Consider the following 27,554-nt stretch of genomic DNA (forward strand, 5'->3'; position numbering starts at 1 on the left):
ACCCGGAAAACAGAGGCGCTGGAAGCGAGGCGGAGGGAAGCGCAAGCCCCGCCCCTCCCCGCCCCACCCCGCCCCCGCCCCGGCCAGGCCCGGCCCCGCCCTGCTGGGACTCCTCCGCTGCGCGCGCAGTTTCCCACAAACCCGGAAGCGGATCGCGTGGAGTGAAGGTCACGCCGCGGCGCGTGAGTTTCCCTTTGTGTAAATTAATCTGCGCTTCCCAGCTCTCCCGCGCTTCTGTACCCGGGATCTGAGGGGCCACACAGACCTTGAAATCCTCGCACCGCTCGCTCTACCCCGACCAAATTCAGGCGTCTCCGTGAGAGTCAGGCGGTCGCTTCCCTGTGTGTTTAAATCGCTCGGCGGCGGGTCCTGTCCCCCGTCTTTTTGCCACAGGGCCATGTAGTTACCTCCTGTCGCGGAGTTTTCCTGCTTCAATCCTTCAGTGATGCTTACCTTCGCCCCGCACAGCGTCCTCCTCCGCTAGGCGGATTGCGGTCTATCAGGTCCCCCCAGCCTCGCCTTTGTTGGCCATGGAGCGCAGCGCTCCAATCTCAATCCAGGAGAAGCCGCGTCTTCTGCCCAGTCCTGGGATTCTGCGGACGCCACACCTCTCTTGATCCAGACCCTACCTTTACCCTCCTTGATACGGGGTCCCGCTACTCCCCAGACTTCCTCTTCCCAGCCACCGCTTCTCCTAACCCTGGGTGTGGGGAGGACTTATTCTCTCTTGACATCCAGTGTTCTTGCGGGCCAAATAACACCCAGCTGAAACGGTGTTCTGCATGTGGGCATCGGATCCCAATTCCTTCCATGGGGATGTGTGCAGAAAGAGAGATGGAGAGCGAGGGAGAAGAGAAACATTTTGAAGCAGAAAAGAAGATTGAGGGAGAGCCATAAGCAGATGGCAAAGTAGAGAATGGATGGCGGATTTGCAGAGGCAGCGAATGAAGCCGGGAAAGTAGCAGGGGGAGAAAAGCAACTGGAGAAGCGCAGAGAAAAGTTCCATCTCCGGAGAGATGAAGGACAGCAAGATAGTGAGAGGGGCAGCAAAGTGGGACGTTCCTCAGTTTGAGAGTGGGGGAGAGGAGGAGGGATTTGGAGCCAGGGTAGACAGAGCAGTGTAGTGCTGGGACAGCAAGAGGAGTCAGCTGGTGACAACAAGAGCAGAGGGAGAACCACAGCAGGTGGAGGCCTGGGATCTCAGGGTGCCAGAGAGTGGGGACAAGGGGGTGTAACAGGAAAGAAGGGATTTAACAGAGCGGAGGGGGAGCAGAGACAGGGGAAGAGGCAGGACCGGGCACGGTGGCTCAGGCCTGTAATCCCAGCACTTTGGGAGGCCGAGGTGGGTGGATCACCTGAGGTCAGGAGTTTGAGACCAGCGTGGTCAACATGGTGAAACCCCATCTCTACAAAAAATACAAAAATTAGCCGGGCGTCAGAGCGCACATGTAATCCCAGCTACTCAGGAGGCTGAGGCAGGAGAATTGCTTGAACCCGGGAGGCGGAGGTTGCAGTGAGCTGAGATTGTGCCATTGCACTCCAGCCTGGGCGACAAGAGCAAAACTCCGTCTCAGGAAAAAAAAAGAGGCAGAAATAGGTGGAGATGGGGACGATCAAAGATTGAGCAGAAAGTTTGGAAAAGGGGTGAAACAAATTGCCAGAATGGAGCAGAACAGGTGGAAGAGAAGGAATAGAAGGAAGAAGGGGAGAAACATCAGGAGAAGAGAGGGGCTCAAAATGAGCAGAATCTTAGGGGAAAAATAAAGAGGGGGAAAAAAAGCTAGAGAAAGAAGGTGAGAATGAGAGATACGTACAGAATGAGGGAGGGAAACACAGTACTGAGAAAAGAGGGAACCCTGGGTGCAGATGAACGGTGAGTTGATTGGATATTATGATTAAGTTGTGACATTGATTTATCTATTTATAATCTGATAATATGAAATATACTTTAAAAATACAGATGAAGATGAGATGTACAAAACTCCTGTCTGTAAGGCTGGTGCATTTTACAATTCTTGGCATCAGACTTTAGCTTCCACTCACATTCCCTATTCAGGCACAGCTCAGTGACTTGAGTCATTCAGGTGTGGGTCACCCACTTTCCTTTTCTTGCGACGGGGTAGGGTGTGGGTGAGTGTATAAGATAGCAGGAAAACCAAAGTGTATTTCCTACTCTTGCAATCAACACAATAGTGAACACTCAACACAGAATGCTTCATATCTGATGAACAAAATGTGTGGGGATTTCTTCCCACCAACAAGCAATTCGTCAGACACTGCCTGGGTGATCCGTAATTTCACTCAAGTTGACACTGTCTACGTGAAGTTAGCATCAGATCCCACAGGTTGGGGGCTCAGTTCCACAAGGCTGCCCCTACTTCATGTGCTGGTTGTAAGTTCCTGGTTGGGACCTGAACTTCCACCAAACATCTAAAAATTGAAGATTCCCTTAACCCTTTCCTCAGATTTTATTAATTTGTTAGCCTGGTTCACAGAACTCAAGGAAGCATTTTGCTTAGTTTTACCCATTTGCTATGAAGACTATTGCAAAAGATACAGATGACTAGCCTGGTGGAAGAACCCTCCTAGCAAATTAATCAAAAGAAGGGGCTTTGGGATACCCTGATTTTTTTTCTTTTGTTTCGAGACGTAGTTTCACTCTTGTTGCCCATGCTGGAGTGCAATGGCATGATCTCAGCTCACTGCAACATTCACCTCCCGACTTCAAGCATTTCTCCTGCCTCAGCCTCCCAAGTAGCTGGGATTATAAGTGTGTGCCACCACGCCTAGCTAATTTTTGTAGTTTTAGTAGAGACGAAGTTTCACCATGTTGGCCAGGGTGGAATAAATGGAGTTCAGTACTGTTGAAGTTCCAGGCATCCAATGGGGGTCTTGGGACATATCCCCCATGGATAAGGGGATTCCACTGTGTTCTGCATCTGGTGCTGAGCACCAAGGCTCTGTTTCCTCCATTTCTGAGGGATTACATGAGCCTGGGATCCATAGAGAGGAGAGGAGGGGCTGTGCTCTGCATGGGGTTTGGTCAGGGCTGGGTCTGGCCCTGAAGGGGAGCTTAGACCAGCCCAGCTCCCCACTGCTGCAGCATGCATGTGGGCATCTCTAGGAGGGGAGCAGGTTCTGAAGATGAGTAAAAAACTCACTTGTTCTTCCTGTAGGAGTTTCTTGTCCCTGCATCAACTCTGGTGCAGTGGGCAGCAGAGGACATCTTTCCACAGGGTGAGGTCTAACCTGTGTATGTGATTGTGGCACAGGAAGAGGGTGTGTTGATTCTAAGCCCTAAACAGCATATTTTTGACATTTAGGATTGACTTCTAAAGAGTCATGCTGTGTGATGAAAAAGCCCAGAAGAGAAGAAAGAGGAAAGCAAAGAAGTCAGGGATGGCTCTTCCTCAGGTGAGATGATGTTCTCGGTGGATTGTTCTGTCTCCTTTCTTTCAGAAACGCTGGGCCTTGGAGTTGGGAATCTTCTCTGAGTCTGAAGTGTCCTGCCTGACAGGTTTGCTCACGCTTACCTATGCCTTCCCTCAGTGCCGAGACCAGCTTGGTTGTGGGGACCCTAACCTAGTGGCACTAGAGGAATTAAAGACACAGACAGAAGAATAGAGTATAAAGTGGGATCAGGGGCCAACAGCCATCAGAGCTGAGAGCTGTGAACAGGGTTTGACTCACATATTTATTGACAGCAAGCAATTGATAAGCATTGTTTCTATAGATTATAGATTAACTAAAATCATTCCTTATGGGAAACAAAACATTCTTAGCAAGGATTAGAGAAACAGGCTCTGGCTAATTATCTGCAGCAAAAACGTGTTAAGGCACAGGCCATTCATGCTATTGTTTGTGGTTTGAGCAGTTTTCCACTCTGGGCAGGCCAAGTGTTCCTTGCCATGCTCCAGTAAACCAACAACTTCTAGCAGTGTGTGTCATAGCCATCACGAGCACGTTTCATTGCTGCAAAAATCCTGCTTATGGCCAGTTTCTTTAAAGCCTGTTTATGACAGGCTTAGGGCCTGTTGCCAACGTGTCCCCCTTTCTGTTTTTGCAAAGCGACAAAGGCAAAGGCTGCTTTGTCACGGTGGGCTACTTCTCACAGGATTCGTGATTTGGATCTGCAGACTACACAAAGACAAACAACACAGATTAAAAGCACAATCATCATTGAAATCATGGAGCCTCCAAATGTCTTGATCCAGTTTAATGGGTTAATAGCTGCTAATCCGTCTGCAGCTCCTTCAAGCTCTTTAGTTCCTGGCATTAGCATCAGATGTGCCTGAGAGGCTTGGAATACTTCTTCCTTCAGTTTTGTAATATCTAAAGATAAATTTCCAGTATGACCCTTTAAATGTCTCTTAACTCTTTCCTACTCATGCTCTGTTTCGTTATACAGATAAGGAGTAGTGCAAAAATCAGAAGTATTCCAATCACATTGTATCTGCATTCTATATTCTAGACTAACCACTTGATCTCCTAGCCTCATTACAGTTTATCGGAGATCATTGATTTGATTAGCTAGTTTTCGGTCTGTGTTAGTTTGGGAATTGCACCGCAAAGTAGAATTTTTCTGCCAATTATTTACATAGTTTGCTCTTTGTACTGTGGAATGCAAAGTAACTCCAGCTACCATGGCAGTAGCTGTGACAGCAATCAATCTCATAATGATTAAAATTAAAGTGGCAATGAAATGCCAAGAGTACCTCAAATTCTTTTGAAGAATTTCAATAATGTATGCACAGAAGGAGAGGCTTCCCAAGGATAGGAAAGCTTTACAGGTATCCGTACTCCTCGGGCTCTTACCACTAAAATAGAATGATCAGTATTATACAAGGAAGAATTCACACAAGAAAACCATGTACATTCTTGACAAGTCACATGATGATTAGGGAGATCAAGTTTTAAATCACTTACTACAAACAAGAAAGGAGGCCTTATTGTCAGTCTCGACATGGCTGCAACTGGGGGGTCCTTGGGTTCCTCCCAAAATCTCCTCCTTAGCATCTGGCTCATGATAAGGTTTCAGGTGTCTTAATGGTATCCAAATCGGCTGCTGGTTTTGGCCTGGAGATACATAAGCATAACTTCTACCCCAAGTTGTTATTTTACCGATTTCCCAACTTTTTGTTATCGGATCTCTCCACCAAACCAGTTGTTCCGCTTCTGTCTTTGCAGCTGATTTCCGTAGATGCTGTTCAGCTGCTGATAGCATCTAGCCTTTAGGCAAGCGCAAAAAATTTTAAGTCAATAGTGCTAGATTCAATTGCATAATTGGAGTTCCATAATCACTGTTCCCCCCTTTGTGTTTTTGTAATTGCTGTTTTAGGGAGAGATTCATTCTTTCCACAATGGCTTGTCCTTGTGAATTATATGGGATGCCAGTAATGTGTTTAATACTCTATATAGAGGAAAATGTAGCTAGAGCTTGGCTAGTACAGCCTGTGGTGTTATCTGTTTTAATAGAAGCTGGAATGCCCATCACTGCGAAGCATTGCAGAAAATGCCATTTAACACAGGCAGAAGATTCCCTTGTTTGACAGGTAGCCTAAACAAAGTGAGAAAAGGTATCTACACATACATGCACATAAGCCAGTTTACCAAAAGAAGGAACATAAATGACATCTATTTGCCAAAGAGAATTAGGTTCCAATCCTTGAGGATTAACTCCTCCTGTAAAAGATGAGGAATGCACCATTTGGCAAGTTGGGCATTGCTGGATAATAGCTTTAGCTTCTTTCCAGGTAATGCTGTATCTACGTTTTAGACCAGAGGCATTAACATGGGTTAAATTGTGAAAGTGTCCAGCATTAGATATTGCAGTAGCAACTAGGCGGTCAGCCATTTGATTCCCTGCAGTTAAAGGTCCTGGAAAGGGTGTATGAGCTCTAATATGAGTAATGTAAAAGGGTGCATTCTATTCCTAACTGTGGTTTGTAATTGGGTAAATAAAGTCATTAGCTGTTCATCTGTGTGAAATCATAACTGAGCATTTTTAATTGTGTGGAATGGACTACATATGAAGAATTAGAAATGACAGGCATCTTAAAAGCAGTCAGTACCTTAATTACAGCTACAAGCTCCGATTTTTGAGCTGAAGTATAGGGCATCTGGAAAACTTCAGTTTTTGATCCAGAATAAGAAGCTTTACTATTGCTAGACTCATCTGTAAAAACATTTTCAGCACTTTTAATTGGTTTAAATTTAGTTATTCTAGGGAGAATCTAATTAGTTAATTTTAAAAATTGAAATAATTTTGTTTTTGGAAAGTGATTATTAAGAACACCCACGAAATCAGCTAACTGGGTTTGCTAAGTAAGATTATTTATAAAGGATTGTTATATTTGTGCCTTTGTAAGAGGGGCAATAATTTTTTTCAGGGTCATATCCATGCAATTTAACAATTCAAATTCTCCCATTCCCTATCAGAGTAGCAATTTGATCCAAATAATGAGTTAGAATCCATGAATTCATATGTGGAAGAAAAAGCCATTCTACCAAGTCTGCTTTTGGACAGTAACACCAGTAGGTGAATGCTGAGTTGGAAAAATCACTAAGTCTAAAGTCTTTTCTGGATCTATTCTATTTATTTGAGGTTTTATGTACTTGTTTTTCAATGAGTTGTAACTCTGCCTCAGCCTCCTTTGTTAATTGCTGAGGGCTAGTGAGACTAGGATCTCCTTTAAGGATAGAAAATAGATTACTCATGGCATAGGTAGGAATGCCTAGAGCAGGTCGTATCCAATTAATGTCCCTTAGTAATTTTTGAAAGTCATTCAGTGTTTTTCAATTGATCCTTATGGTTACTTTCTGTGGCACTATTGTAGTGTCATTTACTAAGGTCCCTAAGTAGGAGTAAGGAGTAGTAGTCTGAATTTTGTCAGGAGCTATAATTAAACTGGCATGAGAAATCCAATTTTTTAAGGGATCATAACATTGGAGTAATATTTCCTGAGTGGGGGCAGCACAAAGAATATCGTCCATATAATGAATAATGTAACACTGTGAAAATTTTTTATGAGTAGGTTCAATTGCTTGTCCTACATAAGTCTGACAAATTGTTGGACAGTTTAACATGCCTTGTGGCAACACTTTCCAATGAAAACGCTTAGCAGGCTGCAGGTTGTTTACCGCAGGAATTGTAAATGCAAACCATTCACAGTCTTGCTCAGCTGAGGGGATAGTAAAGAAAGTCTTTTAAATCTATGACTATTAAAGGCCAATTTTTTGGAATCAGCAGGAAAAGGCAATCCTGGCTGCAGTGCCCCCATAGGTTGTATAACTGAATTAATGGCTCTAAGATCTGTCAACATGCTCCATTTATGTGATTTTTTCTTAATAACAAAGACTGGAGAATTCCAGGGGGAAAATGTTGGAGCTATGTGTCCTTTTTCTAATTGTTCAGTAACTAAGTCCTCTAAAGCCTCCAGTTTCTCTTTACTTAGTAGCCATTGCTTTATCCAAGTTGGTTTATTTGTTAACCATTTTAAAGGTATAGGTTCTGGAGGCTTAACAATGGCTGCCATGAAAAATAATATCCTAAGCCCTGGCGAGAATTTTGTCCTTTTGCTTGAAGTGGTTTCTTTAACCCTTTTAAATTTTTTTCTAATCCCATGACAGGCACATACCCCATCTCTTGCATCATATGCTGACTTTGAGGGCTATATAATTGTTCTGGAATTAACACTTGTGCTCCCCATTGCTGTAATAAATCTCTTCCCCATAAATTTATAGGTACAGAAGTTACAATTGGTTGGCTGGGTGCGGTGGCTTAAGCCTGTAATCCCAGCACTTTGGGAGGCCAAGGCAGGTGGATCATGAGGTCAGGAGTTCAAGACCATCCTGGCCAACATGATGAAACCCTGTCTCTACTAAAAATACAAAAAAATTAGCCGGGCATGGTGGTGGCTGCCTGTAGTCCCAGCTACTCAGGAGGCTGAGGCAGGAGAATGGCATGAACCTGGGAGGCGGAGCTTGCAGTGAGCCGAGATCACGCCACTGCCCTCCAGCCTAGGGGACAGAGCCAGACTCTGTCTCAAAACAAACAAAAAAACCCACGAAAAGCAGAAGTTACAATTGGTTGAATAGTCCCAGATTGTTCATTGGGTCCTTCACAATGCAATATATAACTGCTTTGATATACTTTAGGGGCTATACCAACTCCAACTATGTTAAATTGAGTGGGTTGAATTGGCCACATGGACGGCCAGTGCTGTAGAGAAATGATTGAAATGTCTGCTCCTGTATCTACCAGTCCTTTAAATTTTTTTCCTTGAATAGTTATTTCACAGGTAGGACGTTTATTAGTAATTTGATTCACCCAATAAGCTGCTTTGCCTTGTTTATTTGTGCTTCCAAATCCTCTTGTTCATTTAGTTTCACTTTTCCCCATTTCCACTTATGGCACAATCAGGAGCTGTGCTATGGGCTCTCCTGGCTCTGCTTTCCAGGGAACAGAAGTAGATATAACAATTTGAATTTCCCCATTGTAATCAGAATAAATGACTCCTGCATGTACTTGGACTCCTTTTAAATTTAAACTAGACCTACCTAGAAGTAATCCTACTGTCCCCACTGGTAAGGGTCCACAGACTCCTGTTGGCACTTTTTGCGGGGGTTCCCCAGGCAGAAAGCTCACAGGTTTTGTGCAGCATAAATCTACTGCAACACTACCGGCTGTGGCAGGGGACAGGTATTGTATGGGGGTGAGGGAGTGGCCTGAGCTGGAAATGCCTCAGTTTGGAATGAGGCCCGGGATGGGTCCCTCATGGCATTTCCTGAAATCAGGTTCCCATCCTTATCAAACTTAGAGTGACACTGATTAGCCCAATGTTTTCCTTTTTTACATTTTGGACATATTTCAGGCTCAGCAGATTTCTTTTTTCCCCCAACTGGCAGCCTGACTTGCTGGTTTTTTCTACATTCTTTTTCAGTATGACCATGCTTCCCCCAGTTAAAACAAGCTCCAGGAAATGGAGTATTTCCTTTACCCACTTTCAGTCCTGCCATTGCCTGGGCTAACAGAGTAGTCTTATGCAGATTGCCTCCAATACCATCACAAGCTTTAATATAGTCAACCAAATGTGCTTTTCCCCTAATAGGTCGCAGAGTGGCTTGGCACTCAGGATTGGCGTTGTCGAAAGCTAATAACCGCAACACTATGTCCTGAGCAGCTGAATCTGCAATCACCTTTTTAAGAGACTCCTGTAATCTAGCTATAAAATCTGCATACAGTTCTTTCAGTCCCTGCTTGACAGCACTTGAAGGGTATTGTTCCCTGCCTGAAGTGATTTTTTCCCAAGCTCTAATACACACTCCTCTAAGCTGCTCTATGGCATCATCCCGCATAACCACTTGTGCATCTAAACCACCCCAGCCACCGACTCCCAAAAGTTGGTCTGCAGTTATATTAATTTGAGGTTGGGCCTGGGCATTGTGAGCAGCCTGGATGGAAGCTTCATCTGCCCACCAAGTTTTAAGTTGTAAGAACTGAGCAGGAGTTAGACAAGCTCGAGTAAGTGCATCGTAGTCAGTAGGAATCATTTGACTGGAGACAGCAACATTCTTTAACAGTCCCATTACAAAAGGAGAACTTGGTCCATATTGATTAATAGCTTGTTTAAATTCTTTAAGTATTTTAAAAGGAAAAGGCTCAAATGTAGCCATCATATTCCCCTGTTAATCAGGTGGGTGCATTCTAACAGGGAACTGCCAAGCATCCATATCAGACTCTCATCTAGCTTGCTGGATTCCTGCCTGAATAGAACCGAGAGCAGTTGCTTGAGGCACTGCTCAAACAGTCACTAGGGCAACTACTTTTTGCCCAGTGTCCTCTGGAAAAGAAAGATCTGGAGGGTCAGGCCACTCTTTTTCTTCAAAATGATGAGGGGGTGTAGACGGGTAGGGACAAACCTCTCCCTCCTTTGCTGCTTTAGCTGGCAAGGAAATCTTCTCTGTCACTTCTGTACTTCATTACACTCCCCTTCTTCTTCTGATTCCTCCTCCTTATCATCTGTGTGGAAAGGCTCCAAGGTGGAATGAACCAGAGCCCACACTGACCAGACAGTTTAGGAATGTCCTCAGCGCCATCCTTATATGCCTTCTTCAGTGTGCTGCCTAGCTTTTCCCAGACCTCTACATTCATAGTTTCTCAGTCTGGATACCAGGGGCAGTATTTCTCTACCACACTAAAAACCTGCATGAGTCAGCTAGTGCTAACTTTTATTCTTCCTTTTCTGAGGAGCTGCTGAAGCAGACTCAAATAAGCCTCATGTCTGCTTGACCCTTGTCCCGTTGTTACCCTGATGCTTCCGAGCTCCCGTTCTTACCGCAGGGATTGCTTAAGAGTACTTGGGTGTTCTCCAGCGTAGTTCCACGTTCTCCAGCCGTCACTCTGGTGACCCTTCGACCCAGGTTTGAGTCCCACGTTGGGCGCCACTTGCTGAGACCAGCTCGGTCATGGGGACCCTAACCTAGTGGCGCTAGAGGGATTAAACACACAGACACAAGAATAGAGTGTAAAGTGTGATCAGGGGGCCAACAGCCTTCAGAGCTGAGAGCTGTGAACAGAGTTTGACCCACATTTTATTGACAGCAAGCCAGTGACAAGCATTGTTTCTATAGATTATAGATTAACTAAAAGCATTCCTTACAGGAAACAAAACATTCTTAGCAAGGATTAGAGAAACAGGCTCTGGCTAATTATCTGCAGCAAAAACGTGTTGTTAAGGCACAGGCCACTCATGCTATTGTTTGTGGTTTGAGCAGTTTTCTACTCCGGGCAGGCCAGGTGTTCCTTGCCCTGCTCCAGTAAACCAACAACTTCTAGCAGTGTGCGTCATAGCCATCATGAGCACATTTCATTGCTGCAGAAATCCTATTTATGGCCAGTTTCTTTAAAGCCTGTTTATGACAGGCGTAGGGCCTGTTGCCAGCACCGCAGTCCCTCTAATCTCACTTAGATTCCATCTCCCGTTACCCAGTGACGTGAACTGGGGATTAGGCTTCACTGGGCATGGTTCTGGGAAGGGCTCACTCCCTAGCATGGATGGAGATGGGGTGTGGGCCCCGTGACATTAGAGCTGTTGGGCAGTAGGGATTGTTCAGGGGCCACATCTGAGTGCACCATCACCTCTCTGTAGACCAGAAACTGCATGTGGAAGTCACGTATTATTGTGCACGAGCACCTAGTAAATTCTAGGAAAGGAGTGAAGGAAGGAGAACCTTTTCTGCTTGATTTTTTTTTTCTTTTTTTTTTGAGACCGAGTCTTGCTCTGTCATCCAGGCCAGAGTGCAGTGGTGCAATCTCGGCTCACTACAACTTCCGTCTCTCTGGTTCAAGCAATTCTTGTGCCTCAGTGTCCTGAGTAGCTGGGATGTCAGGTGCCCACCACCACGCCCAGCTAATTTTTGTATTTTTAGTAGAGATGGAGTTTCAACATGTTGGCTAGGCTGGTCCTGAACTCCCAAGCTCAGGTGATCCACCTGCCTCAGCTTCCCAAAGTGCTGGGATTATAGGCGTGAGCCACTGTGCCCAACCTTGCCTGATTTTTACTACAGTTGAAGCTAAACGCCTTTCCCAGTTTTTTACGTCTAGCTTGGTTCAGGGAGGACGTTCTCTCATCATTCTCAGCGCAGGCTTCTCACAGAGACTGATTTTCCTTTGGGGAGTCTCCTGCACCAGCTGTGTTAAGCAAAAAATGTGACAATTTTGCTCAGAGATTGGAGCAGATTTTTTTTTTTTGTCAGGCGGAAATCATATTCTTGTCCACCAATTATTATTATCATTTTTTTCAACATCAAATTATGTATAAATTTATCTTATAGAAAAACTCGAGATGTACAGGTTAGGCCATCAAATACAAAACATTCCCTGTCCTAAATGTCTACGTGACATGTAAATAGTTGTTATGGGAGGGAGCCTTCCACCCTCTCTCAGTCTCACTGGGGACCCACTGCTGTCAGCTCTGTCAGGAGTGAGAGCAAGTTCTGTAGAATTATATGTATACAGCATTGTGGTGTTTTAAGTAAAATTCTCAGTGATTGTTTTATGATACTTCATTCTGTAAGTTGTGAAAATTTGCTCCTTTACACCTTCATGTGAACGTTCTCTGAATTAACAATCAGTCACCTCTCTGTTTTTAGTGTCTGGCTTGGTTCAGGGAGGATGTGCTCTCGTCAGCCCAGCTGGAGACTCTGGAGGTCCCTCACCTTGTCTGGGATGTGTCCTCTCTGGGCTTTGCTTGTTACCTCCTCACTGAAGGGGGTGACCAGGTTCTGCTGAGGAATGCCCCTTTCTGTACCTGCTCTTCAGCCTGTGTGGGGCAATAGGAAGCTGGGGTCTGCACCATCACGTAGTGTCTGCCTGCGTTACTGCTGGCTCTGGTTTATGCTGGTGCCTTTGTTTTCAGTGGCTTCCTGACCTGGGGCCCTGTTACTTCAATACTTATGTTCAGACAAGACAGAAACTTGTCCCTTAGGCGGTTCCCTGAAAAGTCAGAAGGTTGGATAGACATTCCCATTGTTTTCCTCTCTCAGGAGATATCTGGAGTTTGTGGTATCCTCTGGATGATGGCATGTCATGCCTGGGCAGGGGTTCTGGTGAGTGTGTGTCACATATTTTCACACTCAGCTCCCAGTAGGTTGACTTGGTACTGGTGCATCTCTGGGTGCAGCCTCCTGAGTGGCTTCTGGATTTCTCACAAAAGTCAATTGGCCCATGTATTCTTGTTTAAGTTGTGTCTACATGGATTCAAAATGGTCCAAGGCTTCCTATTCCTCTGTCTTGCTGACATTACTCTTTTAGTAGAGTTGCAGATTTCTTACACAGGTCTGGAATGTCTTCTAGTTAGGGGCCATGTATATTTCCTAAGGGAGATGTCAGATGTTTCTTTACTGTATGTGTCATTTTATAAATAGTGCCACTAAAGAAGGAAACTTTTTTCAATATATTCTGTTTTCTTTTTTTAAAATTTATTTTCTTCTTTTAATTCTTTTTTCTTTCTTTCTTTTTGAGACAGAGTCTTGTTCTGTCACCCAGGCTGAAGTGCTGTGGCAGGATCTCAGCTCACTGCAACTTCTGTCTTCTGGGTTCAAGCAATTCTCATGCCTCAGCCTCACAAGTAGCTGAGATTACAGGCGCCCACCACCACGCCCAGCTAATTTTTTGTATTTTTAGTAGAGATGGGGTTTCACCATGTTGGCCAGGCTGGTCTCGAACTCCTGACCTCAAGTGATCCACCTGCATCGGCCTCCCAAAATGCTGGCATTACAGGCCTGATCCCAGCACTGCACCAGGCTAATATATTCTTATTAGTTAATTATGCTAAAATGACATTCTTTGTCTTGGTTAAAATAATTTTGTTAATTATATATATTTTTAAATCCAGCTTTTTCCTGCCCCCAACCCCCACTAATTTTTTTTTTTTTTAACCTCTCTTTCTGGTCCCTGCACAGGCATCCTGTGCAGTGGTGATTGGCTGCAGCACAGACCAGCCCCCTTTTCCCTGCCTTAAAGTCGAGGAAATGTCTGCCATGTTTACTGCTGATTATCATGTTTCATGAGATGTTCTAGCTTAATGATATGGTTGTTTTTGTTTTCAAATTTTATTTTTGGCCTTGTTTTTAATTATCTAGTAATTTCTTAAGATGTATACTGCTATTTTCTTTGACTTATTTTGTTGAATTATTATATCATATTAATAAATTTTCTATCATGTATTAATGTTTTATTAATGGAATATATTGATAAATCCCATTGGGCTTTTGTAAATACCAAATACATAAATTTTATGGACATAATTATTATATTTATGTAAGTCAGGGTCGATCACATGTGTGTAGAATCCCAGCTTCTTGGGAAGCTGAGGCAGGAGGATCCCTTGAATGCAGGAGTTTGAGACCACCCTAGGCAACATACTGAAACCCCATCTCAATTTTTAAAAATATTATATATAATCATATTTTTATATAAATAGAGATGGGATCTTTCTGTGTTTCCCAGGCTGTTCTTAAACCCCTGTCCTCAAGCAGGCCTCCAAAAGGCCACCTTGGCCTCCAAAAGTGCTGGGATTACAGGCAGAGCCACCACACCCAGCCTACATTTATATTTTTGAATCTGGGTATTTAATAGAGATTGGAATTCAACTTTCTGTGTTTTTTCATGGTCTATCATTTTTTAATGGCTTAATATACAGCAATGTTTATAAACTCAATTGAGTACAATTTATACATTTTTGTTGCAAACATGCTGAAATGTACATAGCAAAAATAACAATGACAGGTGGGTGCCATGGTACAAACCTTTGGTTCCAGATACGTGGGAGGTTGAGGGAGAAACATTTGAGCCCCAGGAGTTCAAGGCTGTAGTACACTGTGAATAAGCCACCTCCATGCAACCTGGACAACATAGTGAGACCCTGTCTCTAAAAATTAAAAAAAAAGTGATGACAAATATCATCTAAAACATAGGTTGTTGACAGACAACTCCTATTTCAGTTGATGTGTGTAAGTGTACATGTGTGCTAGTGTATATGGGTCTAAGTGTACATATAAATAAGTGTGTACATGTGATGTGTGTTCATGACTGCACAGATGAGCAAGCCTATGGTTTTATTAAAGACACATCATCATTTTTATGTATTTTTTTTAACAGTTGAAATTACGTCTGAAATATTTTCCATGACCTCGGAAATTGTCCTACACCATCATGTTAATGAGTTGATGGCTGTGAATAGTAACATATTATGGGATACGTGTGTACTCATATATAATGATCTTTTTTTGTTTTGTTTTGTTTTTTTTGACAGAGTCTGTCTTTGTCACCAGGCTGGAGTGCAGTGGTGCGATCTTGGCTCACTGCAATCTCTGCCTCTCAGGTTCAAGTGATTCTCCTGCCTCAGCCTCCTGAGTAGCTGGGATTAAAGGCGCGTGCCACCACGCCCAGCTAATTTTTGTATTTTTTAGTAGAGACGGGGTTTCACCACATTGGTCAGGCTGGTCTTGATCCCCTGACCTCGTGATCTGCCCGCCTTGACCTCCCAAAGTGCCGGGATTACAGGCATGAGCCACCATGCCTGGCCATAATGACCTTTTATGAACGTCCATGATTTTATCCCTAAACTTGTTTTAACTTTTTTCTTAGGTAATTGTCAATTTAATTTTGATGCTGATCTGTTCATTGTTTGATTCTTTTGGTTTGGTTCTAATGCCCGGACACCTGGGATCTGGTGCTTCCTCTGCTGTTTTTAGTCCTTACACCTGGGGCAAGTTTCTTAGAGTATCTGTGACACGTTTGTCTTCTCAGTAAGACAGGGACAGGTCTTTCTTTCATGGGCTTTTGTTGTTATAGCAGTTAGTACATGTAAAGCATTTAGAATAGTGCCTGTCACATGGGAAGTGTTCAAAAGCTTCAGTCATTGCTATTGTTATCATCAGAGTTTTATAATTCTTTTTTTTTTTTTTTGAGACAGAGTCTCACTCTGTAGCCCAGGCTGTAGTGTAGTGGTGTGATGTTGGCTCATCACAACTTCTGCCTCCTCGGTTCAAGCAATTCTCTTGCCTCAGCCTCCTGAGTAACTGGGATTACAGGCACCCACCAGTACGCTCGGCTGATTTTTGTATTTTTAGTAGAGATGGGCTTTCACCATGTTGGCCAGGATGGTCTTGAACTGACCTCAAGTGATCCGCCCACCTCGGCCTCCCAAAATGCTGAGATTACAGGCGTTAGCCACCGTGCCCAGCCTATAATTCTTTTTTTTTTTTTTTTGTGAGACGAAGTCTCACTCTTGTCCCCCAGGATGGACTACAGTGGTGCAATCTCGGCTCGCTGCAACCTCTGCCTCCCGGGTTCAAGCGATTCTTCTGCCTCAGCCTCCCGAGTAGCTGGGATAACAGGTGCATACCACCACACCCGGCTAATTTTTGTATTTTAATTAGAGATGGGGTTTCACCATGTTGGCCAGACTGGTCTCTAACTCCTGACCTCAGGTCATCTGCCCACCTCAGCCTCCCAAAGTCCTGTGATTACAGGCGTGAGCCACCATGCCTGGCCTATATATATATATATATATATATTTTTTTTGAAGCCACTGTGGATATTGTCATCTCTGAAGACACCACTTGTCTTGTAGTGGTGGTGATATTGGTGGTAGGTATTCAGATCAGATAGATACTGAATGTCACTTGGAGTGTCAAAAATAATATCTAATGCTTCTATAGAGATAACCATGGGTTAATTTTTTATTTGTATTTCTTATATGTCCACTAAATGAGAAATCTGTATTGATTTTTAAAATATAACTTCTTTTGGAAAAGAATAATAAAACACAATTCACAGGCCAGGGTGGTGGCTCATGCCTGTAATCCCATCACTTAGGGAGGCTGAGATGTGTGGACCACTTGAGATCAAGAGTTCAAGACCAGCCTGGCCAACGTGGCAAAATTCTGACTCTACTGAAAATAACAAAAATTAGCCGGATGTGGTGGTGTGCACCTGTAATCCCAACTACTTGGGAGGCTGAGGCACAAGAATTGATTGAACCCAGGAGGTGGAGGTTGCAGTGAGCCAAGATCGCACCACTGCACTCCAGCCTGGGCGACAGAGTAAGACTCTGTCTCAAAAAAAAAGGAAAAAAAAAGAAGCACATTTACAGACAATAACTACATCACAAATACCTTAATGTGGATTTGTCAGAACATTCTCTTCAATCGAGTTAATCTTTACAACTCCCTTTTCATTTTGAGTGAAGATAAGTACCCTTTACATATCCTGTTGGTGAAATGTGGTTTTCATTTTAGGGACACTTGACATTCAGGGATGTTGCCATAGAATTCTCTCAGGCGGAGTGGAAATGCCTGGACCCTTCACAGAGGGCTTTATACAAAGATGTGATGTTGGAGAACTACAGGAACCTGGTCTCCCTGGGTGAGGATCATGCCCTTGCAGAAGCCGGGATCTGCCCTTCATTATTTCAGCATTTTCCCTTGTGTGCCTCCTGGGAGCCCCTGCATTGTTTGACTGACATTAAGTAGGAGAATCACTTGAACCTGGGAGGCAGAGGTTTTGGTGAGCCGAGATCACGTCATTGCCAGCTTGCCAACAGAGCAAAACTCACTCCGAAAAAAAAAAAAAACAACAACAACCAAAAAAACCCTTATTGACTCGGGCTGGGACCAGTGGCTTACACCTGTAATCCCAGCACTTTGGGAGGCCAAGGCAGGAGGATCACCTGAGGTCAGGAGTTTGAGACCAGCCTGGCCAACAATGGTGAAACCCCATCTCTACTAAAAATACAAGAATTAGCTGGGCATGGTGGTAGGAGCCTGTAATCCCAGCTACTTGGGAGGCCGAGTCAGGAGAATCTCTTGAACCCAGGAGGTAGAGGTTGCAGTGAGCCAAGATTGCACCATTGTACTCCAGCCTGGGCAACAAGAGTGAAACTCCGTCTCATAAAAAAAAAAAAATCTAAAAACCTTGTTGACTCAGAAATGAAAAGCTCCATAGTGTTTTCTGGAGTTGAAATGTCCTTTTTCTTCAGATGTTCTGTCCCCTTCATTATACATCATTGGGTGGTACCAGGGCTGAAGTATGCATAAAACCTTTTTTGTTTGTTTTTGAGATTGAGTCTTGCTCTGTTGCCCAGGCTGGAGGGCACATGATCTTGACTCACTGCAGCCTCCGCCTCCCAGGCTTAAGCAATTTGCCTTAGCCTCCCTAGTAACTGGGATTACAGGCGCCTGCCACCACATCAGGCTAATTTTTGTAGTTTTAATTTGTACAGTGTTGGCCAGGCTGGTCTCAAACTCCTGGGCTCAAGCAATCCACCTGCCTCGGCCTCCTGAAGTGCTGGGATTACAGGCATGAGCCCCCACACCCAGCTGCATAAAACCTTATGGCAAACTTTTCAGATACCCACTTACCTGTTTTCTACTCCTGTGCTTTGTGTTATGTTTTTTTTTTTTTTTTCGAGATGGGGTATTTCACTCTTGGAGGCTGGAGTGCAATGGCATGATCTCGGCTCACTGCAACCTCCACTTCCTGGGTTCAAGCGATTCTCCTGCCTTAGCTGCTCGAGTAGCTGGGATTAGAGGCATGCGCCACCACGCTCAGCTAATTTTTTTTTTTTTTTTTTTTTTTTTTGTATTTTTACTAGAGATGGAGTTTCTCCATGTTGGTCAGGCTGGTCTCGAACTCCCGACTTCAGGTGATCCACCTGCCTCGGACTCCCAAAGTGCTGGGATTACAAGTGTGAGCCACCGCGCCCGGCCTCTACTCCTGTGCTTTATACTCAGTAGTTCTTGTAAAGGGGCTTGATGTCTGTATGTTATAATATTCCCTAAGCATTCAGAAGGAGGCAGTCTATGGATGAATTTGTGAAATATTATTCTTGATTCATTTGTGATATCCTGTCTCCTTCCTACACATAGGGCTTGGATTTTGGAGATGCCACAGCACATTTTGATTCTTTTTTTACAAACAGGAATCTCTCTTCCTGACCTGAATATTAACTCCATGTTGGAGCAAAGGAGGGAGCCCTGGTCTGGTGAGAGTGAAGTGAAAATAGCAAAAAATTCAGACGAGAGGGAGCGCATCCAAGGTGTGAACACAGGTAAGAGCTCAGATGGGCATGGTGGAAGCCATGCTGTTGTTTGGGCTTTTTTTTTGTTTTGTTTTGTCTAGTTTTGGTTTTTAATGTTTGTATTTTTGTGTTTGTTTTGTTTTTGAGATGGAGTCTCTGTCATGAAACAGAGCCTGAGAGACAGAGCGAGACTCGGTTTCAAATAAATAAATAAATAATTTTCTTGTTTATTTGACTGGAGATCTTTCTTTCTCCCTCTCTCTTTCTTTCTTTCTTCCTTTCATTTATTTATTTGAGATGGAATTTTGCTCTGTTGCCCAGGCTGTAGTGCAGTGGCGTTATCTCAGTTCACTGCAACCTCCGCCTCCCGGGTTCAAGGGATTCTGCTGCCTCAGCCTTCCAGGTAGCTGTGATTATGGGCACCTGCACCATGCCCGGCTAATTTTTGTTTGTATTTTCAGTGATGACGGGGTTTCACTATGTTGGCCAGGCTGGTCTCGAACTCCTGACCTTAAATGATCTGTCTGCCTCGGCCTCCCAAAGTGCTGGAATTACAGGCGTGACCTACCGCACCCAGCTTCTTTTTGTTTTTCAGATACAGGGGTCTTGCTATGTTGCCTATGTTGATTTTGAACACCTAGGCTCAAGCAATCCTCCTGCCTCAGCCTCCATAAGTACTCTGATTACCGGCATGAGCCACGATGCCTAGTCTTATTTTTTTATTTTGAATTTAGATTTAATTGATTACCAGGAATATTTAACTAATTCCCCTGACAATTTCACTCTTCCCTCCCCCTTTCTGTTCTGTTTGTATGAATTTCAGTATTTTGGATACTCAAATGGAATCACATATGCTATTTGTCTTTTTATGACTGGCTTATCTCACTTAGCGTAGTGTCTTTCGGGTTCATCTATTTTGTAGCACATCAAGAAATTTGTATATTCTTTTAGGACTGAATAATTTTTTTCTACTTGTCTGTACCACAGTTTGTTTAACTATTCATCCATTGGTGGATACCTGCATTGCACCTACCTCTTTATTATTTTTGAAAAATGCTGCTATGAACATGGGTTTTTGTTGTCATCGTTGTTTTTTGAGATAGTGTCTCGCTGTCTTCCCCAGGCTGGAGTGCAGTGGCATGATCTTGACTCACTGCAACCTCCGCCTCCTGGGTTCAAGCAATTCTCCTGCCTCAGCCTCCCAAACAGCTGGGACTACAGGTGCACACCACCACGCCCAGCTAGTTTTTGTATTTTTAGTAGATGGGGTTTCTCCATATTGGCCAATCTCTTCTCGAACTCCTGACCTCATGATCCACCTGCCTCAGCCTCCCAAAGTGCTGGGATTGTAGGTGTGAGCTATTGTGCCTGGCCTTGAACGTGGGTTTTTAAGTATCTCTTCAAGATGCTGTCTTTATTTTTATTTTTTTTTCATTTGTTTGTTTGTTTGAGATGGAGTTTTGCTCTTGTTGCCCAGTCTGGAGTGCAATGGCACAATCTTGGCTCACTGCAACCTCCACCTCCTGGGTTCAAGCAATTCTCCTGACTCAGCCTCCTGAGCAGCTGGGATTACAAGTGTGTGCCACCACGCTCAGCTAATTTTTGTATTATTAGTAGAGACAGGGTTTCACCATGTTGGCTAGGCTGGTCTCGAACTCCTTACCTCAGGTGATCCGCCTGCCTAGGGCTCCCAAAGTAGTAACATTATGGGCATGAGTCACTGTGCCTGGCCTTTTATTGTTTTAATCTTTATACCCAGATGTGGAATTGTTGCCTATACTGATCATTTGATTTTGGATTCTTTGAGAAAATGTCATACTTGTTTCCATAGTGATTGCACCATTTCAATTTTCCACCATCTGGGGCACAAAATTCTCCTATTTCTGCATATTTTCGACAACAGTTGTGATTTTCTGGTGTTTCATTTTTTTTCCCTTTCATGACAAGAAATATTCTATATGGGTGTGAGGTGATATTCTATATGGGTGTGAGGAAAAATATTCTATTTTCTATTTGCATTTCTCTAATGATTTGTGATATTTTGCATTTTCTCATATGGTCGTATGTCACTTTTGGAAAAATGTGTATTTCTTTCCACATTTCAAAATTGGTTATTTGTTTTGCTTTGTAGGAGTTATTTGTATATTTTTATTTTATTATTTTAATTAATTATTTATTTATTTTTTGAGATGGAGTCTTGCTCTGTCACCCAGGCTGGATGCAGTGGCGTGATCTGGGCTCACTGGTACCTGCGCCTCCCAGGTTCAAGCAATTCTTCCGCCTCAGCCTCCCAAGTAGTTGGGATTACAGATGCTTACCACCGTGCCTGGCTAAATTTTTGTATCTTTAATAGAGATGGGTTTTCCCTATGTTGGCCAGGCTGATCTCGAACGCCTGACCTCAGTGATCCACTTGCAGCAGCCTCTTAAAGTGCTGGGATTACAGGCATGAGCCACCACATCCAGCCTATATATATATTAGATACTAAGTTTTTATCACAGATACGACATGCAAATATTTACTTACATATGGTAGGTTTTCTTTACTTTGTGGTAATTGTTTCTTCCATCCACAATAGTTAATTTTGTCATAGTGCATCATGTGTATTTTTACCTTCTTTCCTGTACTATCAGTTTTATATCTGGGGGAACGTTGAATCCAATCTCATGAAGCTTTTTACCTATGCTTTTTTCTAGGAGTTTTATCGTTTTAGGTCATGAATAGACTTTAATTTAATTTTTGCATAGAGTGTAAAGTAAGAGTTCAGCCTCATTCCTTTGCATGTGGGCATCCTTTCTCTTCAGCACTATTTGATGAAGTGACTGTCCTTTCCTTATTACATGGTCTTGACATTTTGATTGAACATCATTCGACCAAGTATTCGAGGGTTTGTTTCTGGCTTCTCTATTCTTGCTTTTTTTTTTTTTTTTTTTTTGCATGGGGGGATGGATTCTCACTCTGTCATCCATGCTGGAGTGTAGCAGTGAGATCTCGGCTCACTGCAACCTCCGTCTCCTGGGTTCAAGTGATTCTCCTGCCTCAGCCTCCCAAGTAGCTGGGATTACAGACCTGCACCACCATGCCTGGCTAATTTTTGTATTTTTAGTAGAGATGGGGTTTCACCATGTTAGGCGGTCTGGTCTCAAACTCCTGACCTCAAGCAATCCGCCCGCCTCGGCCTCTCAGAGTCCTGGAATTGCAGGCGTGAGCCACCTCACCTGGGTCATTTTTTACTTTAATGGAGAATTTTATTCTCTCATTTGGGTTGCTGGTACTGGACAGGTCTAAAGTACTAATGAACTTCCTTAGCTCTTCTTTATTGAGGAAAGTCTAAATTTCTCCTTTATTTTTGCAGGTGACTTTTGCTAAATATAGTATTCTTGGTTGATTTTAAGCACTTTCAATATGTCATCTCACTGCCTTCTGGCATGCAAAGTTTCCGCTGGAGAAAGCACATAGTCTTAGACATTTTCCTCTAAATGGCAAATATCTTTTTTGTTGCTCCTGTCAAAATTCCTCTTCTGTCTTTGATGTTTGATAATTTGCTGATAATATATCTCTGTGTGAATATCCTTGGGTTCATTTTAATTCGAATGGTCAGGCTTCTTGAATTGTATATTCAGGTCTTTCTTCAAAATTGGGATTTGGACAATTATGTGGACATTATTTCTTCGGTTGCAATTTCTGATCCTCTGTCTTCTCCTTATGAACCTCTAATAATTTGTGTGTTGTTGTGCTTGAGAGCATCCGAAAAATGTATTAGCATTTATTTGCTTTTCTTCTCTGTTTTTTGTTTTTGGTCTTTGTAGCTGATACTGTGGGTTTTTTTTGTTTGTTTTTTGTTTTTTTTTTTGAGATAGAGTCTCGCTCTGTAGCCCAGGCTGGAGTGCAATGGCTCCATCTTGGCTCACTGCAATCTGCCTCCCAGGTTCAAGCGATTCTCCTGCCACAGCCTCCTAAGTAACTGGGATTACAGGTGCATGCCACCACGCCCATCTAATTTTTGTATTTTTTGTAGAGATGGGCTTTCACCATGGTGGTCAGGCTGGTCTCAAACTCCTGATCTAGTGACCCTCCTGCCTTGGCCTCCCAAACTGCTGGAATTACAAGTGCAAGCCACTGTACCTGGTGGAGCTGATAGTTTTGAATAACTGATCTTTAAGTTTGCTCATTGTTTTTGGTGCTCTATCCGTCTGCTGTTGAGCACCTAATGAATTTTTACTTTATTTATTGTATTTCAGCTCCAGAATGTTTTTTGTTTCCTCCTTTGTTTAATATCTTCCTACTCATGTATCGTTTTTCTGATTTCATTTAGTTGTCTATCTCTCTTTGATATCTCTTAGCTTATTAAGAATCTTAAGGCAGTTGCTTTAAATATTTGTCAAGGGCCAGGTGCAGTGCCTCATGTCTGTAATCCCAACACTTTGGGAGGCCAAGGCAGGAGGATCACTCGGGCCAAGGAGTTCAACACCAGTCTAGGCAATATCATGAGCCCTTGTCTCTAAAATAACACAGAGAAAACTTGCTGAGGCTGGGTGTGGTGGCTCACGCCTGTAATCCCAGCACTTTGGGAGGCTGAGGCGGCCAGGTCATGGTGAGGAGTTCCAGACAAGCCTGGCCAACATGGTGAAACCCCATCTCCACTAAAAATACAAAAATTAGCCGAACATGTTAGCCGAACATGTTGGCTGGGACCTGTAGTCCCAGCTACTCAGGAGGCTGAGGCAGGATAATTGCTTGAACCTGGAGGTGGAGGTTGCAGTGAGGCAAGATTGCGTCATTGTACTCCAGCCTGGGCAACAAGAGCAAAACTCCATCTTAAAAACAAACAAAAAAAAAACAACAGAAAACCCCAAAACTTGCTGAATGTGGTGGTGCATGCCTGTAGACCCAGCTACTCAGGAGGCTGAAGCAGGAGAGATCGCTTGAGCTGGGGAAGTAGTTGCTGCAGTGAGCCACGACCATGCCACTGCAATCCAGCCTGGACGACAGAGTGAGACCCTGTCATAAATAAATAAATAAATAAATAAATAAATAAATATTTGTCTAGTAATTTAGAGAGCTGCCTGTCCTTTTCTAGGTTTGGTTTTATTTCTTTTTAGCCATATTTCTCTTTCCTTTCATAGGCCTTGTAATTTTTGGATTAGGTTTGGTAAAATAACTGCTTCTCTCAGTTGTTTTGTATAAGACTTGGTCAGAGGGAGATCTTTTCTAATTAGCCTGTTGTAAAGGGTGTGGGAACACTCCTTTTCTGGGGATGTGCCTTTCCTAGCTTTGTGCATGTACTGTTATTATGCATACTGCTTCTCTTAAGTGTCTTATTTTCCCTAAGAGACTTGTCCCTTCTTTTACTCAGAAGGTTTCAATTACTGTTCTATCTCTCTGCTCATAATCCCTCTCAAACTCACCTGTAATCCTCCTGACTCCTACAGATTTCCCAGCACTCCAGTGCATCCATCACCTTACCCTTTTCTGTTTTCAGCACTACCAGTGTGATGTATAAAGTGTGCTGATACATTGATTTCTTCCAATGTCTGAGTCAGATGAGGCAGATTCTAGTATTTTCTAGTATATTCTAGTATTTTCATCAGACTCTAAACATGCCAGAATTATGGGGTCTGAATTTTACTTTTTTCTTGCTTTCCTAGGGAGCAGCTATGCATTGGGAAGCAATGCAGAAGACAAACCAATTAAAAAACAACTTGGAGTATCCTTTCACTTACATCTGTCTGAACTGGAGCTATTTCCAGATGAAAGGGTAATAAATGGATGTAATCAAGTTGAAAACGTTATCAACCACAGTTCCTCTGTTTCCTCTCTTCAAGAAATTTCTTCCAGTGTCAAAACCCCCATTTTTAATAGGAATGATTTTGATGATTCTTCATTTCTCCCACAAGAACAGAAAGTACACATTAGAGAAAAACCTTATGAATGTAATGAGCATAGCAAAGTCTTTAGAGTGTCTTCCAGCCTTTCTAAACATCAAGTAATCCATACTGTAGAGAAACCTTACAAGTGTAATGAGTGTGGCAAGGTCTTTAGTCGCAATTCACACCTTGCAGAACATTGGAGAATTCATACTGGAGAGAAACCTTACAAATGTAATGACTGTGGCAAGGTTTTTAGTTACAATTCAAACTTTGCACGACATCAAAGAATTCATACCAGAGAGAAGCCGTATGAATGTAATGAATGTGGTAAAGTCTTCAGTAATAATTCTTACCTTGCACGACATCAAAGAATTCATGCTGAAGAGAAACCTTACAAATGTAATGAATGTGGTAAGGGCTTCAGTCATAAGTCATCTCTAGCAAATCACTGGAGAATTTATACTGGAGAGAAGCCTTACAAATGTGATGAATGTGGCAAGGCCTTCTATAGGATTGCGCTCCTTGTACGACATCAGAAAATTCATACTGGAGAGAAACCTTACAAATGTAACGAATGTGGAAAGGTCTTTATTCAGAATTCACACCTAGCACAACATTGGAGAATTCATACAGGAGAGAAACCTTACAAATGTAATGAATGTGGAAAAGTATTTAATCAACTTTCAAATCTTGCACGACATCGAAGAATTCATACTGGAGAGAAGCCTTACAAATGTAATGAATGTGGTAAAGCATTTAGTGAGTATTCAGGCCTTTCAGCCCATCTTGTAATCCACACTGGAGAGAAGCCTTACAAATGTAATGAATGTGGCAAGGCATTCAGACACAAGTTATCCCTAACCAATCATCAGAGAATCCATACTGGAGAAAGACCTTATAAATGTAATGAATGTGGCAAGGTCTTCAATCGAATTGCACACCTTGCACGACATCGGAAAATTCATACTGGAGAGAAACCTTACAAATGTAATGAGTGTGGCAAGGCTTTTAGTCGCATTTCATACCTAGCACAACATTGGACAATTCATATGGGATAGAAACTACAAAGACAACAAATGTGTCAAAGAATTTAGTGTGGACTCAAGCCTTACTACCCATCTTTTATTCCATACTGCAAAGAAATTTTGCGAATGTAAAGAATATGACAAGGTCTTCAAACACAAGTTTTTCTAATAATTCACTAGAGAATTTATACTGGAGAGACTTCACAATTATAATGAATGTGTGGAATAGTCTTCAACAAAATTTCACACCTTGCAAAAGGAAATCTAAAAAAACACAATCAGAAATGGCAAAGGGGACATTACCACCAACCCCATAGAAATACAAAAAACCCTCAAAGATTACTATAAACACCTGTATGCACACAAACTAGAAAACCTAGAAAAAATTAATAAATTCCATGAAAGATATAACCCCCCAAGATTGAACCAAAAAGAAATTGCATCCCTGACAGACCAATAATGAGTTCCAAAATTTAATCAGTAATTAAAAACCTATCAAACAAAAAAGCTCTGGACCAGACAGATTTATAGCTGAATCCTACGAGATGTATAAAGAAAAGCTGTTACCAATCTTACTGAAACTGTTCAAAAACATGGATGCAGAGGGACTCCTCCCTATCTGATACTATGAGGCCAGCATCATTCTAATACCAAAACCTGACAGACACAATGAAAAAAGAAAACTTCAGGCTGGTATTCCTGACGAATATAGGTGCAAAAATCCTCAGCAAAATACTAGTAAACCAGATCCATCTGCACATCAAAAAGCTAGTCCAACATGATCAAGCAGGCTTTAGTGTTGGGCTGCAAGGTTGGTTCAGTATACACAAATCAAGAAATGTGATTTATCACATACACAGAACTAAAAACAAAAACCATGACCATGATCATCTCTTTAGATGCAGAAATGTTTTTAATAAAATTCAACATCCTTTCATGTTAAAAACCCTCAACAAATTACACATTGAAGGAACATACTTCAATAAGAACCATCTATGATGGTCCCACATCCAAAATAATACTGAATAAGCAAAAGCTGGAAGCATTCCCCTTGAGAACTGGAAAATGACAGGGATGACCACTCTCACCACTCCGATTCAACATAGTACTGAAAGTCCTAAGCTTAGTGATCAGGCAGGATAAAGAAATAAAAGGCATATATAAATAGGAAGAGGGGAAGTCAGTTTCTCTTGTAGAAGATATAATTCTGTATTTAGAAAACCTGTTGTCTCTGCCCAAAGGCTCCTAGATCTGATAAACAGCTTCAAAAAAGTTTCAGGATACAAAATCTATGTACAAAAATTAGTTGCATTTCTATACACCAGTAATGTCCAAGCTATGAACCAAATCAAGAATGGAATCCTATTCACAGTAGCCACAAAAAGTATAAAATACCTAGGAATACAGCCAACCAGATAAGTGAAAGATTTCTACAATGAGAATTACAAAGCAGTGCACAAAGGGATAGAAACAATACAAATTGAAAAATATCTCATGCTCATGGATAGGAAGAATCAGTATTGTTAAAATACTGTCCAAAGCAATTTGCAGAGCCAGTGCTATTTCTATTGAACTACCAATAGCATTTTTCACAGAATCAGAAGAAAACATTCTGAAATTTATTTGGAACCAGAAAAGCCCAACCTAAATAGCAAAAGCAATCCTAAGCAAAAAGAGCAAAGTTTGAGGTATCACACTACCCAACTTTAAACCATACTAAAAGGCTACAGTAAATAAAACAGCATGGTACTGGTACAAAAACAGACACATAGTTCAATGGAGTAGGTAAGAGAACCCAGAAATAAAGGCATATACCTACAACCATGTGATCCTCAACAAAGCTGACAAGCAATGAAGTAAGAACTTCATTCAATAAGTGGTGCTGGCATAACTGGCTAGCCATATGCAGAACATTGAAACTGGACCCCTATCCTTCACGTTATACAAAAATCAACTCAAGATGGATTAAAGACTTAAATATAAAACCTAAAAGTATTAAATCCCTAGAAGAAAACCCAGGAAATGCCATTCTGGACATAAGCGCTGGAAAAGACTTAATGATGAACACCCCA

General features: G+C 42.5%; 1 protein-coding gene across 2 annotated transcripts; it reads left to right on the plus strand.

The window, feature by feature from the left end:
• Positions 1-131: 131 nt before the first annotated feature.
• Positions 132-27,432, plus strand: ZNF480 (zinc finger protein 480). Of its 2 annotated transcripts, XM_054461990.2 has the most exons (5): positions 132-182; positions 3,324-3,414; positions 16,807-16,933; positions 18,489-18,617; positions 24,236-27,432. In XM_054461990.2, the coding sequence occupies exons 2-5, from the start codon at positions 3,343-3,345 to the stop codon at positions 25,513-25,515; spliced, it is 1,608 nt and encodes a 535-aa protein (XP_054317965.1). In that variant the 5' UTR covers positions 132-182; positions 3,324-3,342; the 3' UTR covers positions 25,516-27,432. The 2 variants fall into 2 exon arrangements, with proteins under 2 accessions (XP_054317965.1, XP_063514399.1); XM_063658329.1 differs by lacking the exon at positions 16,807-16,933 and having other exon boundaries at positions 141-182.
• Positions 27,433-27,554: the final 122 nt, after the last annotated feature.

This window comes from Pongo pygmaeus, chromosome 20 (assembly GCF_028885625.2).
Source record: "Pongo pygmaeus isolate AG05252 chromosome 20, NHGRI_mPonPyg2-v2.0_pri, whole genome shotgun sequence".
NCBI lineage: Eukaryota > Metazoa > Chordata > Mammalia > Primates > Hominidae > Pongo > Pongo pygmaeus.